The sequence below is a fragment of the Osmerus eperlanus genome, chromosome 2 (assembly GCF_963692335.1).
Source record: "Osmerus eperlanus chromosome 2, fOsmEpe2.1, whole genome shotgun sequence".
Classification (NCBI taxonomy): Eukaryota; Metazoa; Chordata; class Actinopteri; order Osmeriformes; family Osmeridae; genus Osmerus; species Osmerus eperlanus.
Window position 1 is genome coordinate 7,252,030 of NC_085019.1, and position 15,991 is coordinate 7,268,020.

The following is a 15,991-nucleotide window of genomic DNA, read 5'->3' on the forward strand; positions in this document are numbered from 1 at the left end:
TGGCTCGTTCCCAACTATTTTGTCGGGATCAGAATGGTTATATACAGACTAGAACTTATCCTGATTTTTATTTCAAACCTGGCAATGTCAACTGTCTTTTCTCAAACCTGGCAACCCCGATGCTCTTACGTATCAGTGATTGGATATTTACGAAACGACGCAATCACAAAACCAATAGTCTTTCTATATCCCATAGCATGCGGAAGAATCGTGAAGGTTGAGTTTGGAAAGCAAAGATGGGGGTGAAAATAGAAGTGTTTCGGGTATGGGTGATGTAATATACATGTTTATTTGCAATTAATCGCAATGTTACGTCACTCCAGTTTTCCGTTTAGTTATACTGACTGACTGGTGTTACTTTCATTTTAGATAAATAACTAGACTAGCTAATTACAGTACTGTATAGCAGAAGCGTTTGTTTTTCTCCAAAGGAAGGTAGCTAGCACTACAGTTCCAGTGGCACTAGTACTAGCTAGCTAGCTACCTTTTATACATTTTCTATAGATAGGCATTCGCTAGTTATGTAGCGTTAGTTAACTTCCCCAGGCATTCATTTCATAACTATTACACAGCCTATGCTCGCTCGTGTTACTGTATGAGAAAATAAAGAACTCATGGGCTTAATAGCTCAAGCCTGGCAACATCAAGTCACTGCATATATTTAGTAGTAAGGCCAAACTTCTATGGGAGGAGAGGGTTGAATCAACTAAAATGTGTAATTTTACTAACTTAACAACTATACATCTTGTTATTACGTGCAGATGATGCTTTACTTGTCGTTCCCTGTGACCATGTTTTGGATCTCAAATCAAGCTGAGTACTTTGAAGAATACATAGTGAAGAGAAAGGTTTGTTTATCCATCATTTCAGCGTTGGGCAGTAAACTTGCATAGGTTGGAGCACCGGTGAATGTTCTTTGTTATGAATATTTACTGTAGGCATACTGTTCTTTCATTCAACCACCTGAGCGGTTAGGGAATCGGGCTAGTAATCAGAAAGTCGCCGGTTCGATTCCCGGCCGTGTCAAATGACGTTGTGTCCTTGGGCAAGGCACTTCACCCTACTTGCCTCGGGGGAATGTCCCTGTACTTACTGTAAGTCGCTCTGGATAAGAGCGTCTGCTAAATGACTAAATGTAATTCATTGTTTTAACTTTCAGAGGGAGATCTTCCCACCAGACGAGAAAATGCACGTAAGTGAAACAACAATTGAAACGATTATGATTATACAGTGTAGAAGAGTTTAGGTTAATGATCATTTTAGTAAATAATCATGGCAAATCCTCTCTCAATTGTCTGTGCTATAGAGAAAAGAATTGGAAGACTTCAAGGAGCGTATGCGAAACCGCAAGGAGCAGCGAATATTAAAAGAGATTGGCATGGAGTCTGAGCAATGAGGTATCCAGAGCAGATGGGAAGATGCCCCCAGCAGGCGACCAAAGGCCCGCAACTCAACTATTTGGCCTACAGTTGGTGGAAAACCACCAGAGTGGGACTTGTGCTGAAGGGACTGAACGAATAACGTTGACTTCTATGGAGAATACACCCTACATTAGTGTTCCTGTGCCTCATGAACCACAACACAGTAAACAGTCCTGCGGAAAGACTTTTACAATGCATACATTCATTGCAATCAAATAAGAAAATATTGCATTTGTTGATGTGCACATCACTCATTGTTTATTTCAGATGCAAAATTATTTATTTTTCAATTATTTGGATTTGACCTTACTTTTCTTACCATCATTCATTAAAGCTTGACTATTGTATTCCTGAAATAGTGTTTTATTATCTGGAGGCTAATTGGGGCACAATAAGTAGAAAAAGAAAGATTAAATATGAATGTACCTGAAAAGATATTGCACCCTAACATAAGCCTAACCTCCAACATTGTATAAAAGACTTCCACGGTGCCATGGTCATTAGAAACTATGACATCACAAAGCATGTTATTTGATATTGTTTCCTGTTATCCTCACCATGGTTAAGAAAATAATTGTTTTCTTGACATTAAGTTGTCACGAGGAATAGAGGCCTGTACAGACTTAAATGATGGACGCTGGTAAGCGCTTGTCATCTCTCCTCCAGACTCATACAGTACTGAGGACACCCTTCTGGACACATCACTTTTCAGTTTCTTTGCTACTGGATGAACTAGCCAATGTCCCAAGGGTCACTGGGTGGCTTTTCTGTAAACTTCGCATGTTGGATGGTAGCTATACAGAGAAGTCTCCACGGTGAGATAAAGAATAAGTACAGCGATATGTAACATTCAATACAGAAGTCCCCTCCATAGCCTCATGAGGAACATTATTGTGTGTGCATATTGTACAGACAGGAGGTTCAGCATAACACAGTTCAGTGGGGAAAGCTATTCAAGTTTGAGTGCCGGACTTCTGTCAATAGCTCAACAGGGGTCCTACAGAACTGCTTGTGTAGAATATCCATCCGTGAGGTCAGTAACATTTTAAGAAAACAGTATCTTTTGTGTGATTTGGACTATTTATGGAATGAAAAATATTGATGTGTATCAGGTATGTTCATTTGAATTGTATTGAGATAGTTTCTGTATACAGGACAAACAGGGAGGAACATCTTTTAAAAAGGTAAGAAAGAGGATGTTCAGAAACTCAGTTGACCTTTGACAAAATATATGCACCTCATCTTGAGTATTGAGGAATAATAGACCTCTGCCCAAAATTAAAGGGATTTCACATTCAAAGACACTTGAATGATAATAGACGGTATTTGGACAGGGCTTTAAATGACATTTAGTCTAGACTTGGGTGAGACTGAAGAGTTATACTGGGTTCCCTTTAACCTCTAACCCCTGCATCTGTGTTGTATTTTAGGTTGGTTACGTCGATTTAAACTTGTCGGAGTTTGCAGGCTCTGGACACGTGACTCGAAACTATATCCTTGAAGGGTATATGAAGGATAACAAACTTGATAACTCCATTATTAAGGTCAGAGAAATCTAAATGCTTTTTTCATGATCGAGCGATACCGATGATGTGCAAGTTGTAAAAAATACTTGACAAAATATGTTTACACAATCATATGTTGCAGATAGGCATACAAATGCAACTGCTTCAAGGAGATCCTTGTTTCAGAGTGTAAGAGAGAGATTACAAAAAATAATTAATAATTAGATTGTTAGCATTGAAGGGGAAATTAATAAAGTTGACTTTGCCTCATCAGCCCCTCACTGCAGTCCCTCTCAACGAGAACATTGCCAACAAAGCTTTCCCACGAGCATACATCCAGTAGTGATTCTGAACCTGGTATGCTCCCTCATCTACTGCCTACACAAGACTATACACACCCAACTGTCAAAGACCAACAGATGTGCTTTCCCCCAGGATCATCAGAAGATAGGCTGCTAGCCATCACAGGTCAGCTACTGGATACCTTGCCTAATCAAACTGCTGAGGCGCAGGAGAGGGGGATGGCGCTTGGCCATCTGACCCGAGTGGGGCATACACGTGTGAATGCTCGGGAAGTGGTTGAGAAACTGTGTCTGGAGAGTTTGGGCTCAGTATCTGAGTTCTCCCCTCCCATAGAAGGTATATTTAATCTGTGCAGGGACTGGATGTTGCCAGGCTTAAACTATTCAGAACATAGGCTTTTCATTTCTTATACACAGACTTTGTTTTTATTTCATCATAGACACAGGACTTGCCCTAATTGTTGGTCATGATGGTTCAACATCCCTTGGTGTAATTCACACTCAGAACAGGTATTGCAGGTTAATTTGAATATATTTAATGGAATATTACATTTGAGAAATTATATTAAATCCTTTATGTTTGCCCCATCTGTGTTAATAGGGAATCTGATGTTGAAGATTTGGACAATGTTATAATAATGAAATAAAGACACGTTTCCCACTCAAATCGCAAGCATTTCTTTTTAGACCGACTCTATTGTAGATAGTGGACACTTCCCATAGTTATTACGTTTGGATATTTTTTTCAACTATATCTATATTGTGAGAGTTCACTTCAGCTTTTCAGAGAGGCCGTTGCTGACACTTCAAAAGTTCCAAGAGGAACACAAAAATTAACAATACGGAAGTGTCAAGATGTCACCAAGTGGACTAAAAGCTGTAGTCGGAGAGAGTAAGTAGAAAACTTTATAAGACAGAAACAAAGTTGTACCACCAAGTACTTTGGTGTTGCTAGTGTGCGATTGTACAGTTCGTTTGGAAAAAATATTAAATTGATCACCCAGCAAGTTAGTTAGCTCGTCTGTATATACTTCGTCATACAAGAGCTTCCTTGTTAGCAACCAACTAGCTAGCTAGCTTGTCAACATAACACCCACAAGACAAGTTGTCAAAACCCTATTTCCAAACAAAACTTTTAGCATATGTATCAATGTCTAAAAGGTTAGTTTTAATTATAATCGACGTGGCAGGGTCTTTTGACTTTGGGGTAATATTAGGCTAGTTGATAAATTACAAGATATACTTGATGTCAACTTGTTGATGCATTTTGCGGCTGTCTACCTCGTGATCACTCATGCGTTTGACAACATAAAATGCAGTTTACAATTAATATGTTACTTTTACTGATGCAACTGACGAGAATAAACCAGTCCACAAGGAAATTCATAATATAATCAGATCTAAGAAAAATATAGATTCTCGACAACCCGCAGGTGGCAGTATCTTCCATTCCAATATGTCTTTATTTGAATAGGCACAAATGCAGTTGTTAAATGATAATTTGTTAACTGACCACATTGGATGCAATCTTTTGAATAGAAGTTGTGTAGTTTTATGATTTATTTACGCTTCCCCTCTAAGAAATCCTGAACGGAGTCATCAAAAGTGTAAAGAAGGAAGGAGAATGGAAGGTAAGCCCTGGTTCTCTAAACTCTAAACCAGATATTCTTCATCCAAGTCATTCAAAATCAGTAAATCCCATTTGTGTTATAGGTTCTTATTGTCGATCACATCAGCATGCGCATCCTATCCTCTTGTTGCAAGATGTCAGATATCATGGCAGAGGGGGTAACTAGTAAGTGAATCTAGCTCTTCATAGAATGTGCAAAGTCTAGGCATCACATCTCCATCTAGCTATCCATGACTTGTTTTATCCCAGATATTATCAGGAAAATGAGTCTTCAGCCATGACTTAGAGCTTCCTTCTCTTTGCAGTTGTGGAGGACATTAACAAGCGCAGGGAGCCCATCTCCAGCCTTGAGGCCATTTATTTGATTTCTCCTGTGGAAAAGGTTTGTCTTATAGTTTTTCTTCCAAGTGTTTCAGCCATTATGCACATTTCCCATGGTCCTCCTAAATACAGTTTCCACTCCCCCTTTCTGTTCTTCCAATTGCAGTCAGTTCATGCTTTGATCAATGACTTCAAAGAGACTGCCTTCACTTACAAAGCAGCACACATCTTCTTCACAGACAGTAAGTTGGTTTCATCGAGGATTACACACTGTCAGTATTGTGCGCGTCTCGTTCTCATTTTGAACTCCATCTATAGCTTGTCCTGACGGTCTTTTCGCTGAGATCGGAAGATCAAGATTAGCCAGGGTTATCAAGACTCTGAAGGAGATCAACGTGGCTTTTCTGCCGTATGAGTCACAGGTGAGAGTTTCCAACCATCTCTCTTTTAATTATGGGGATAATGAGACTCAGACACTTACACCTGTTATTACTTTTTTTATGTACAGGTGTTTTCCTTGGACAACCCTAGCGCCATGCACTCCATCTACAGCCCTGTGGGAAATGCAAATAAAGACAGGTTAATGGAGAATCTGGCGGAACAGATCGCCACCCTCTGTGATACACTGAAGGAGCTCCCTGCCATTCGTTACCGCAGGTACCTAACCCTACCCATCTCATCGTCCGTGGCTGATGTGGCTTTCGACAGGATCCTCAAGCATTGAGTCTGCGTGTGTTTTGTCTTCACAGTGGTCCAGAGGAGAATGCCAGACTGGCTGAGGAAGTTTCTCAGCGTCTAATCGCCCATAAAGCAGACAATCCCAGCATGGGGGAGGTGAGAACCTACATGACAACACTTGAACTGCTTCATCTATCCTGCTCTTAATTGCTGGGGGTTGTGGCAGTTGACTGAAGCTATACTTCTGTTTCATTTCGCAAATGCTGAGCTGCATCTTTCAATGGTGGTTCTCTATTTTCTTGCTTGATTTCCTGTTACCCTGTTTTTCTCAGTGTTTTCACCATCTGCTAGAACCTTCTTCTTCCGGTTTTTCTGTATCTGTCTTTCATGGCTGACATTCCCTTAGGCCTGAGCTGGATCTCCACAGGCATGTATATTTTCTCCCTCTTTTTGTATCTGTCACATCATTTCCCTTCTGTTGCCTCGCCTCACTGTCTCAATAGAGCCTCAAAATATATTTCTTGATTGTGATAGTACCTGTAGGTCGTCTGTCTGACAGTAACACAGGTGTAACCTCTTACTCATCCATGCCTGAAATTCCAATGTTTAATCAAAGATAAACATCTTGACATCCCCAAATCTTATAAATTAGCATCTTAAATCACAGATATGTCATCAGGTTATGAAAGGAAATGACCCACCCCACACAGATCTCATTAGCAGGCCTCTACAGTATATCTACAGTAATATTCTGGTGTCAGGTGGCTGAGCGGTTAGAGAATCGGGCTAGTAATCAGAAGGTCGCTGGTTCGATTCCTGGCCGTGTCAAATGACGTTGTGTCCTTGGGCAAGGCACTTCACCCTACTTGCCTCGGGGGAATGTCCCTGTACTTACTGTAAGTCGCTCTGGATAAGAGCGTCTGCTAAATGACAATGTAAATGTAATGTTTTTCTGGACACGCCATTTATGGGTTATAGGGTGCTGATAAGGCGCGGTCTCAGTTGCTGATTGTGGACCGTGGCTTTGATCCAATCTCCCCTATTCTGCATGAACTGACCTTCCAAGCCATGGTCTACGACCTGCTGGATATTCAACAGGACATATACAAGTGAGTCTGTAAACCACATTGGTCAGATGGACCTTTTTGAAGTGTATGTATGCCTGCAAATAAGACCACGCAATCCCCTTACATTGTCATAGACATCAATCTACCGGAATTGGGGACGCTAAGGAAAAGGAGGTTTTACTGGACGAAGATGATGAGTTATGGGTACAGCTGAGACACATGCACATAGCAGATGTCACCATGTAAGTATGGCCGCCTGTAGGAGAAGGCCCTGAAAGGATGAAATGCAGCACATTTGGACGTGAATTCATGCCAGGCCTTCTGAATCTCGCACAGAAAAGTGACCGAGCTGCTTCGGACCTTCTGCGAGAGTAAGAGGATGTGCACCGACAAGTCCAATATCAAAGACCTCTCTCAGATCCTGAAGAAGATGCCGCAGTACCAGAAGGAGCTGAGCATGGTAGGTGTTCCTGCAAAGCACACGACATGCTCCAAAAAGGGGCCGGCCATATGTAAGCACCTGAAGGGAAACCGATCTAACGGCGCATTGAGATGTATGGTTACTGATTTGCCAGTAGAATTTCAGTGTTGTTCATTTGAGAAATCTCTCTATTTGAATTTTGAATTGTTGTCCAATGTTTGATTTCCAGTACTCGGTTCACTTGCACCTGGCAGAAGCCTGCATGAAGAAGTACAAAACTTCTCTGGAAAAGCTTTGTGAAGTCGAGCAGGTCAGTGCTACACAACACAGAGCGGTGTGATATCCCTCTCTGGGAAAAGCTGATGCCGATAACAAAAGACAACCAGCCGCATGGATTTGGGATGTTTCGGGGGAAATACCTTGAGCTTTGTGTGACAGAAGATTTCAGTGTTGTAACGAGTTGCGGGTAATATATGGGTATCTGGGATATGTTGGTAGATCATGCCGTTGGTCTGGGGGGTGTCGGCATCATCAAACTCATGTTGGTGACCGAGTTCATACTACTCGGTTATGGTTTATGTGAGGATTATGCTGTAGGTGCTGGGCGTGTTCAGCAAGGAATCTTCATGGTAACATTGCATAAACGGCAAGGTTGGGACGTTCCCTTCTGAAATATGGCATAATGCACAGTAAGCTGTTGCATCACTGTTGAACCTCCAACATGACCTCTGTAGTTAATGTTACAGTGCTTTCAGCAGACTATAAACTGGCTGCGTTCAACAGAAACAGAAATGGCAGTGGGTGTCTTGATCCTGCAAGATCACTGCAGTCAGAGAAGGCACAGTCAGAGTAGTGATTTATGTTTGTTTTAGGTACTTTAGGACGAACTGTTAATGGCCGGGTTTCCCAGATTCGTTAAGAAGCTCTTAACGCTATGAGCTTCTTAGGAGCGTTCTAAGAGCGTTCTAGAGCATTCTTAGAACGTTCCTAAGAAGCTCTTAGCGTTAAGAGCTTCTTAACGGATCTGGGAAACCCTGCCAATGTGTGTGGTTGACTTATCACACAGCCCTAGTGGGTCATCATCAGTAGTGTGTCTGAAAGCCTCCTCTTAATCTTATGGGCTGTGCATGATGAGCTTGAGTCTGCAAGTACTGTAACATAACTATAACCAAAAATGCCCGGCACTGCATGTGTACATAAAAGTCCCATATTTGAGTAACACTAATCATAGATGGACCATGATGGTGTTGGGTTTTAGGAAGGCATGCCTTTTAGATCTGTGAAGAAGGCTCCTCTTCGATCTCCCTGGAACACATCCATCACAGTCACGACTGTGCATACAGAACTTTGTTTAACTTCCAGTGGTTCTCAGAGGAAGTGGTAATTAAAGCAGCTCTCGTTTTGTGTTGTCCTCAGGATTTAGCCATGGGCTCAGACGCAGAGGGGGAACCCCTGAAGGACGCCATGAAGAGCATTGTTCCTGTTCTCCTCGACACAAACATTGAGCCCTTTGACAAGATACGGATTATACTATTGTACATATTTCACAAGAAAAAGGGTAAGGGATTCATACGGCACTATTCATCATGTAGTGCTTTATTCTATGTCTAAAAGCACACATCCAATGGTTAAATGCACGTCCAATGGATTCACATTTTATGACGCTGGGAATTTATAAAAACGTGATCAAACTCAGCAGTCATTCTCGTAAAGAATGACACTGTGTGACCGTCACCACAGGGATCGGAGAGGAGAACCTCACCAAGCTCATCCAACATGCCAACGTGCAGGCAAACAGCAACATTATTACCAACATGCAGCACTTGGGCTGCCCCATCATTGCTGGGGTAAGGTGTCCGTCTTTAGTCACACACTCCAGTGCTGTGTCTTTTGGCCACAATGTCCAAACCTTTGGATGGAGTCATGTGACGTTTCTTTGTGTTTTAGGGTCCCAATTCTGGGACAACCCTGCCAGATAAGAAAGAGCGCACAGAGAGCACCTACCAGCTTTCTCGATGGACGCCCACCATGAAAGACGTGATGGAGGTAGGAGAGAACCGGAAAACCGAGGACTGCCTTAGTTGCGATGATGTCCCATTGTTTTGGACACCATCCGCATGGTGATTTAGTTGGACACATACCGAGCCACCAAACGATCTGTCCAGTCGCCCTGACCGGCTCCATTTGTTTTCCCAGTACGTTATAGAAGACAAGCTGGACAAGAAGCAGTGGCCGTTCCTCTCTGAGCCTGCTCTGATCAGCACCCAGCAGACTGCCGTCAGGTTGGTCTTCCCAAGCATGTGCCCGATTAGTCGTTTTTGGGGGGAAATTATTTAGTATCCTTTTATTCCCCCCCCCCCCCCCCCCCTTAAGGGCAGTTTGTTCTGCAGCATTGTGTACTACTGCAGCATTGTGTACTATTCTTAGACACACATATGTCTGGGAAGCATGGTAACTTTCATGTCTTGTGTCCCACCGGAAACCGGCTGATATGGACGACAGTATTCAAATATCGGAACCACAAGACCTCATCAGTTCCACCTAATGGTTAAGGCTTTGCCCTCTGACCGTTTTGCCAGAGCACACATTCCCGAGTTTTAATCGGAGTGGTCATTAATGTTAACACTGTGATCCCAGTACTAACATCTGGTGGTTTCCTGCTTTATTTAGCTGATGCTGTGATGTAAGTGATCTGAACTCTGGTACTATGTTCCAACTGAGGTTGGACATTAACCCTTGCTAGCCTTTTCGGCCGTCTTGTTAAGTCTTTTAGTATTTTAGGTTAAGCACGATGGTACTTACTAATGAATGGGATATCTATATATATATGAAGGTAGATCAATAATCTGATTTGTGGAATCTGAATGATATCATACCTTTGTATTTGCACTTCTGGAAGTCCCCTGTATCCCTGGTAATGAGGTATATATATATATATATATATATATATACTTTTTTTGTAGTATACAGCCTTTGTTAATTAAGTTGCATAATGCTGAGTTGTAATAACTTTACATGGTGTATTCTACAGCAGTGCACGATTTGGGCACTGGCCCAAGAAAAAGTCTGCAGTAGAGTATCGTTCTGGCCCTCGTCTCATCATCTTTGTGATTGGTGGTGTGTCTCACTCTGAGATGCGCTCGGCCTATGAGGTCACTCGAGCCACCGAGGGAAAATGGGAGGTCCTGATTGGTAAGTGAGACAAAGTTTGGACCCCATGGAACCCCCTAACGAGCACAAACACCCCATAATAATACGTTTTCCTGTTCTTTTTTTCCTGTTCTTAGGCTCTTCGCACATCCTCACTCCCACAAGCTTTCTGCAGGACCTGAAAAACCTGGACCAGGTCCCAGCAGCTGAGGGTTAGACTGAGAAGAGCTGGTGGTCACTGGATAGCTTATCCCAGTGTATTCTTATCTTTCATTGGGAGATTATTTGATACTAGTCTTTTGTTGCAGGGTTGGAGACGTCTGTGAAACAGTTCAATTTTAGATGTAATCATTAAAAGGAAACTTGCTTGTGATTCTTATTTTAATGCTTGGAAGCCTAAAGTAAAACAAATTGTGTGTGTATATAATGCTGTGATTGAAAATTATGTTCTAAATATTTAATTTAAGCACAGACCTTTATGAAGATTATACAAATCTTTTTTTTTGCCTTTTTCTGTAATTGTGTTGCAAATGAGTGAAATATCACCATAATATTTTCAGATTTACTTGAAAATCCTTTCATCCTGTTTGAAGCAGAACTTTCCTTTGGTTGTTTCATCCCTCAGAATAATGTCCTTCTATTCAGTATGCAATTGTGCCTATCTGTGAAATGTAAACACAGTGTAAAACTCTGATAAACTGACTACTGATGTCCACAGTTACAATAGGTTGTTTCTAGTATTTGTTTCACCTCTGCCAGAATGTCTGTGTCTTCCTCTGAAATGCACTTTTATCATGTACTTTTTTTAAGGATTAGAAGGAAGTGTGGTGGGCCTTTTTGTTTCTTTTGAAAATGATCAATAAAACTTCATGCATTACAATATCTGTCTTCTGTTAGCTATATCCTATTATAAAGTGACCCACAAACACCAGACTTGGGTCTCGACGAGAACATTAAGTATTTGTGAATATACCACCATGAGGTGTTTACAATGTCTGTGAGGATGTTTCTACGAAAGAAAAGATCATCCCTGTCCATGAAGAGGATTATATATTTTGCATCTGGGATTACAGATGGCGCTATTAAGCGGAAAGCGACGGCTGGGGCCCTTAATGGGACTGGGTTAATACTTACAGCTTATGTCTTTTATAAAAGCACTCTCCCTCACCACAACCTACTTCTTATGCATTTGGAGCAACCTGGAATCACATTGTATTCTGTTATGGGACTACTACCAGACTGACTGATCAGTTTGTTATCTGAAGTAGGTTGTTCTTTTTTTTATTGTTACCAGAAGTTCTTCACGTTTGCCCGAGAGAAGTGTGATGTCAGCTACTCAGATAGAGATGCGGACTGGAGCCCAAAGCAATGTCCTGGTATGTAACTGAAGCAGTTGTATCTGACAGTCAAGGGTTCAATATATTCTTTCCTATTCCAAGTACATTGTTTTGATTGGCTTTTGTGTGTGTGTGATGAGTTACAGTATATGATTCTTCAACTTGTTTTAGTATGGTGATACAATAGACAACTACTGCTGTACAGATAAAAACGCAAAATTAAATATGTAATTGTTGCTTTGTTATAGCAGGCCTCGAGGTGTTCTGCACCCATAATTATTCTTACTGAAAGCACTCCAGTGACATCCAGGAAGGTTCAGTCTGTAGAACCCTCCACAACCCAAACCACACCAGAACCAGACCCCACACGTAAAAGTCAAGTACGTAAAACACATTATGGATCATTTTCTGCACTTTTCTCCTTGTGACTTATTTTTGATTTACTGTGGTTAGCTTGTGTTCAGGTTGGGTTTAGTTCAGTGTTCCTGATGTGTGTTTCCAAAAGGAAGTCCCCCCAGCTCCAGCAGAGCAGGACAAGTTCTTCTCCATGATCAGGCACTCTCAGAGAGGCCGTATGGATGAGCAGCGCTGCTCCATAGACCCTAGCAGGAGCTCCCCCTCCACACCGAAGAAAACTGCTTCCACAGTTCCCTCAGGTAAGACTTGCATCACAGATGCCTATTAGAACAAACAAATAACTCCATCACAGCCAGAACACTCAAATTCAACATTGTATACAGCACAATTACAGTAGATTATTCCAGAATTGCATGGCTAGAGAGATATGCTCAAAGTCGTGGTTCTCTGACAGGCCCTGAAGGTGACCAGTTCTTCAGGCTCCTGGCCAACACTCAGGGCCGCAGGCTGGACGACCAGCGTGTGTCACTGCCTTCGTTACCAGGGATACAGAAAGCCAGTAGCACGTCAACGGCTGGACAGGACTCTAACTACTTGTGTTACATGGTCTCCAAAGTCCAGGTACACGTTGGGCCCATCCTGTAGATGTTTCAAACAAAATATGAGAATGCACTTTTGACATCGGTTTAGTTTACCTCACCACACATCAATCGGTAGAATACGGTTTTATTCATTGTCAGTGTTTGGATAAGATGGTTCAATCATTTTCAGAGTTCCCGGATGGAGGAGCAGAGGTGTTCTTTACCCCAAATCCACTTGAGCCAGGGGTCTCCTGCTGCCCAAAGGAAGAACTGCCTAGAACCAGGCTCTTCTAGCAGAGGTCCTCCAAGATCTGCCTCCTTTAGCCCAGGCTCAGAGATAGAAAGGCCCAACATCAAGGATAAACACACCCAGGCTCAGGTTTGTACCGCTGATCCCCACATCATTATGGCTGACGTGCTTTCTGTCATCCCACTGGACTTTCAATTCATTTTGCATTGTCTACGTCAAGCAATGGGTCTAACCTCAACACAGTCCTGATAAGCTTGTTGTCTTCTGGTGCATTGAATCATCCAATAGAAGGTCCCCCCGGCGGCGGAGCAGGACAAGTTCTTCTCCATGATCAGTCACTCTCAGAGAGGCCGTATGGATGAGCAGCGCTGCTCCATAGACCCGAGCAGGAGCTCTCCCTCCACACCGAGACACAGTGGCAGCACAGTGCCGTCAGGTGTGATTGACATCTCAACAAATTCAAAAGAAGTTTTCTTTTTTTCTTCACAATGTCAGAGTTGTTTTACATTTGAATGGTATAACCGTGAACTCCTGAATCCTTCTCTCTCACCAACAGGTCCTGAAGGTGACCAGTTCTTCAGGCTCTTGGCCAACACTCAGGGTCGCAGGCTGGATGACCAGCGTGCAACTCTTCCATCAGTGCCACAAAGTCAAAATGGAGGAAGCACATCAAAGTCTGGACAGGACTCAAACCACCTGTGTTACATGGTCTCCAAATTCCAGGTTGGTCCCCCTATGAATAACAAGGAGGTCATTTAGATCATATATTGTAACCAATGGAGGTCAGCTCTGTAAAGTCGTTTTCGGCACAATTGTATCATGTTCGATATGTATTGTTCCACTTTTCAGGGCTCCAGGATGGACGAACAGAGGTGCTCTGCACCGCACATCCTCCAGAGCCTTGGGACCCCATCTGCCCAGAAGAAGTCCCATTCCAGACCTGACACCCAGGCTCTAGATACAGGCTTGGGCCCACTGAGCCACGCACCCCGGAGGTCAGCCTCCTTCAACCCCATCCCCGAAAAAGAAAGACCTCACAGCAACACCAGCCACCACCAGCAGGTCAGCTATCCCGCTCATTCCTTTCACATACAGCTCTTATACTTGTAATATGCTTTGAGGCATTCAACTTTCTTGGGCTAGACTACAAAACAGTGTTAATTCATATTTTGTGCATTAATCTCACCAATAGGCAGAGCAGGACAAGTTCTTCTCCATGATCAGTCACTCCCAGAGAGACCATATGGATGAGCAGCGCTGCTCTATAGACCCTAGCAGAAGCTCTCCCTCCACACCGAAAAACACCAGCCATATACCAACAGGTCTGCTGTGACAAAAAACACTGCTGTAAGTTTATGTTTGATCTTTGATCAGTCCTCAGTGATCCCCTCCTCTTCCTCTCTGATAGGTCCAGATTCTGAGAGATTCTTCAAACTCTTGGCCAAAACTCAGGGCCGCAGGCTTGATGACCAGCGAGTTTCACTTCCCTCATTACCAGGGATACAGGGGACTTCCAGAAGTGCAAATACAAAGGTATGATATCATTCAGATTCCACAAATCAGATTATTGATCTACCTTCATATAATCATGGTCATAGGGCAATAACTAGTTACATAGTCTAACCCTGTGATTGTATTTTAGGATTCTTGTGTGGCACCTCAAATCATCCTGAGTGAGGGCTCTCCAGTTACACTCAGAAAGGTCCAGTCCAGACCAGCACCTCACTGCCAGACCTTTACTAAGCCAGTTTCTCCTAGAGGACCACCCAGATCTGCCTCTTTTAGCCCTGCCTCAAATTATATGAACACACAGAATCCTCCAGCTCAGGTAGTTTTTCATGTTTGTGAAAATAGGTTAATTTGTTCTTCTGTCAGATACAAGTTCACTAACTGACTGAATAGAGAATGTATTGATGACAGCCCAAAGTAGCCTAATTATATTATCCTTCCCAGGTGACCTTGACATTATCCATGAGCTTCACGCCACAACAGGTATTATTTATAGTGTTTGAGTGTTTCATAATAGAGTTGGAATGGATGACACTAGAACTTGAAATAAACCGTTTTGTATCCACCATATAGGGACGCAAGGCTGACAACCAGCCATGCACATATCCAGAAGTCTTTCTCACACTCGGAGCCCCTGGAGAAGCTCTTGTCGTCCCGCTGAGTCCAGCTCCAGGAAGACCTCTCTCCCTCAACCTAAACCTGGTTCCAAAAGAGGAAAGTCATTCAAGGCCCTCTTCCCCATGCAAGGCAATCCCAAGACACCCGAGCTCCCCAAGGCCTTCCCCTCCAGGAGCTAGTAAGCCGTCATGCATCAGACCTGTCTCACCCCATCGGGATGCACAGAGACGTCATGCAACCCCAAGAAACAGTTCTCCTATGACTAGCCCAATAAGTCCAGATGAAGACTACTTCTCCCTGATACAGAGAGTTCACACCGCACAGAAGGGCTTGGAACAAGGGCAAGGAGATAAGAAAGGAGTTCCTGGAAAGGGTAAAGGAAAGGGGGATGCAGGGAAGGCAAAGGGAAATCCAGGAAAGGGGGATGGAAGGAAAGACAAGAAAGAAGGTGTCAGGAAAAGATAGTAGCCTAACAATTAATTTAACGTTGTCTAAATTTTGGGGGGCAATTTTGCTATTTGTTTGAAAATAAATAAATACAACTTGTATGGCTGTTTTATTATGTAGGCAATGTGCAAGTATTTTATTTGGCACTGTTCAATCTGATGTATTTTTGTGTTTTTATGACGTGAACCATGAGTCAATTGAACATTTCATTCCTTACTTATCAATAAACGTTTAAAACATTGTCCGATTGCACTTTTTCCCCTCCATTGGAATTAAGGGCCTGTCGTTTAAGTTATGAAAGTCTACATTTGTTAATAGACAATTGATATTTTAATTATTTTTGATGGGCCACCAACCACATTATAAAGTGTCACACTGGTTTCATCTGGCTTTACGC

At 42.6% G+C, this 15,991-nt stretch overlaps 3 protein-coding genes across 4 annotated transcripts; all 3 read left to right on the plus strand.

Annotated features, from left to right (window-relative positions):
- Window positions 1-124: 124 nt before the first annotated feature.
- LOC134010611 (protein PET100 homolog, mitochondrial) lies at window positions 125-1,768 on the plus strand. The gene is made up of 4 exons (XM_062450064.1): window positions 125-263; window positions 762-848; window positions 1,160-1,192; window positions 1,307-1,768. Exons 1-4 carry the CDS (start codon window positions 237-239, stop codon window positions 1,394-1,396), a joined length of 237 nt encoding a protein of 78 aa, XP_062306048.1. The 5' UTR covers window positions 125-236; the 3' UTR covers window positions 1,397-1,768.
- A 2,233-nt stretch (window positions 1,769-4,001) lies between these two features.
- Window positions 4,002-11,375, plus strand: stxbp2 (syntaxin binding protein 2). 2 transcript variants are annotated; one of them, XM_062449839.1, is made up of 18 exons: window positions 4,002-4,120; window positions 4,810-4,859; window positions 4,942-5,023; window positions 5,164-5,240; window positions 5,346-5,421; window positions 5,498-5,601; window positions 5,688-5,836; window positions 5,929-6,013; window positions 6,836-6,966; window positions 7,059-7,166; window positions 7,261-7,384; window positions 7,575-7,655; window positions 8,762-8,903; window positions 9,086-9,192; window positions 9,293-9,391; window positions 9,542-9,627; window positions 10,380-10,537; window positions 10,633-11,375. In XM_062449839.1, exons 1-18 carry the CDS (start codon window positions 4,084-4,086, stop codon window positions 10,710-10,712), a joined length of 1,776 nt encoding a protein of 591 aa, XP_062305823.1. In that variant the 5' UTR covers window positions 4,002-4,083; the 3' UTR covers window positions 10,713-11,375. The 2 variants fall into 2 exon arrangements, with proteins under 2 accessions (XP_062305823.1, XP_062305818.1); XM_062449834.1 differs by having other exon boundaries at window positions 4,003-4,120; window positions 10,377-10,537.
- A 325-nt stretch (window positions 11,376-11,700) lies between these two features.
- On the plus strand, window positions 11,701-15,805 carry LOC134009955 (mucin-2). The gene is made up of 13 exons (XM_062449749.1): window positions 11,701-11,871; window positions 12,081-12,212; window positions 12,338-12,488; window positions 12,644-12,810; window positions 12,961-13,149; window positions 13,309-13,456; window positions 13,577-13,743; window positions 13,870-14,082; window positions 14,213-14,342; window positions 14,429-14,553; window positions 14,663-14,848; window positions 14,974-15,012; window positions 15,103-15,805. The coding sequence occupies exons 1-13, from the start codon at window positions 11,821-11,823 to the stop codon at window positions 15,610-15,612; spliced, it is 2,208 nt and encodes a 735-aa protein (XP_062305733.1). The 5' UTR covers window positions 11,701-11,820; the 3' UTR covers window positions 15,613-15,805.
- Window positions 15,806-15,991: the final 186 nt, after the last annotated feature.

What these genes read in the sequence shown, in the direction of transcription:
- stxbp2 (XM_062449834.1), top strand. Translation starts at nt 4,084, where the DNA reads ATGTCACCAAGTGGACTAAAAGCTGTAGTCGGAGAGA. An exon ending in ATTCAACAGGACATATACAA is followed by an intron (nt 6,967 to 7,058) that starts GTGAGTCTGTAA and finishes ACATTGTCATAG; the next exon opens with ACATCAATCTACCGGAATTG. An exon ending in CACATAGCAGATGTCACCAT is followed by an intron (nt 7,167 to 7,260) that starts GTAAGTATGGCC and finishes AATCTCGCACAG; the next exon opens with AAAAGTGACCGAGCTGCTTC.
- LOC134009955 (XM_062449749.1), top strand. Translation starts at nt 11,821, where the DNA reads ATGTCAGCTACTCAGATAGAGATGCGGACTGGAGCCCAAAGCAATGTC. An exon ending in CACCAGCCATATACCAACAG is followed by an intron (nt 14,343 to 14,428) that starts GTCTGCTGTGAC and finishes CCTCTCTGATAG; the next exon opens with GTCCAGATTCTGAGAGATTC. An exon ending in CACAGAATCCTCCAGCTCAG is followed by an intron (nt 14,849 to 14,973) that starts GTAGTTTTTCAT and finishes TATCCTTCCCAG; the next exon opens with GTGACCTTGACATTATCCAT.
- LOC134010611 (XM_062450064.1), top strand. Translation starts at nt 237, where the DNA reads ATGGGGGTGAAAATAGAAGTGTTTCGG. An exon ending in AATACATAGTGAAGAGAAAG is followed by an intron (nt 849 to 1,159) that starts GTTTGTTTATCC and finishes TTTAACTTTCAG; the next exon opens with AGGGAGATCTTCCCACCAGA. An exon ending in CACCAGACGAGAAAATGCAC is followed by an intron (nt 1,193 to 1,306) that starts GTAAGTGAAACA and finishes TCTGTGCTATAG; the next exon opens with AGAAAAGAATTGGAAGACTT.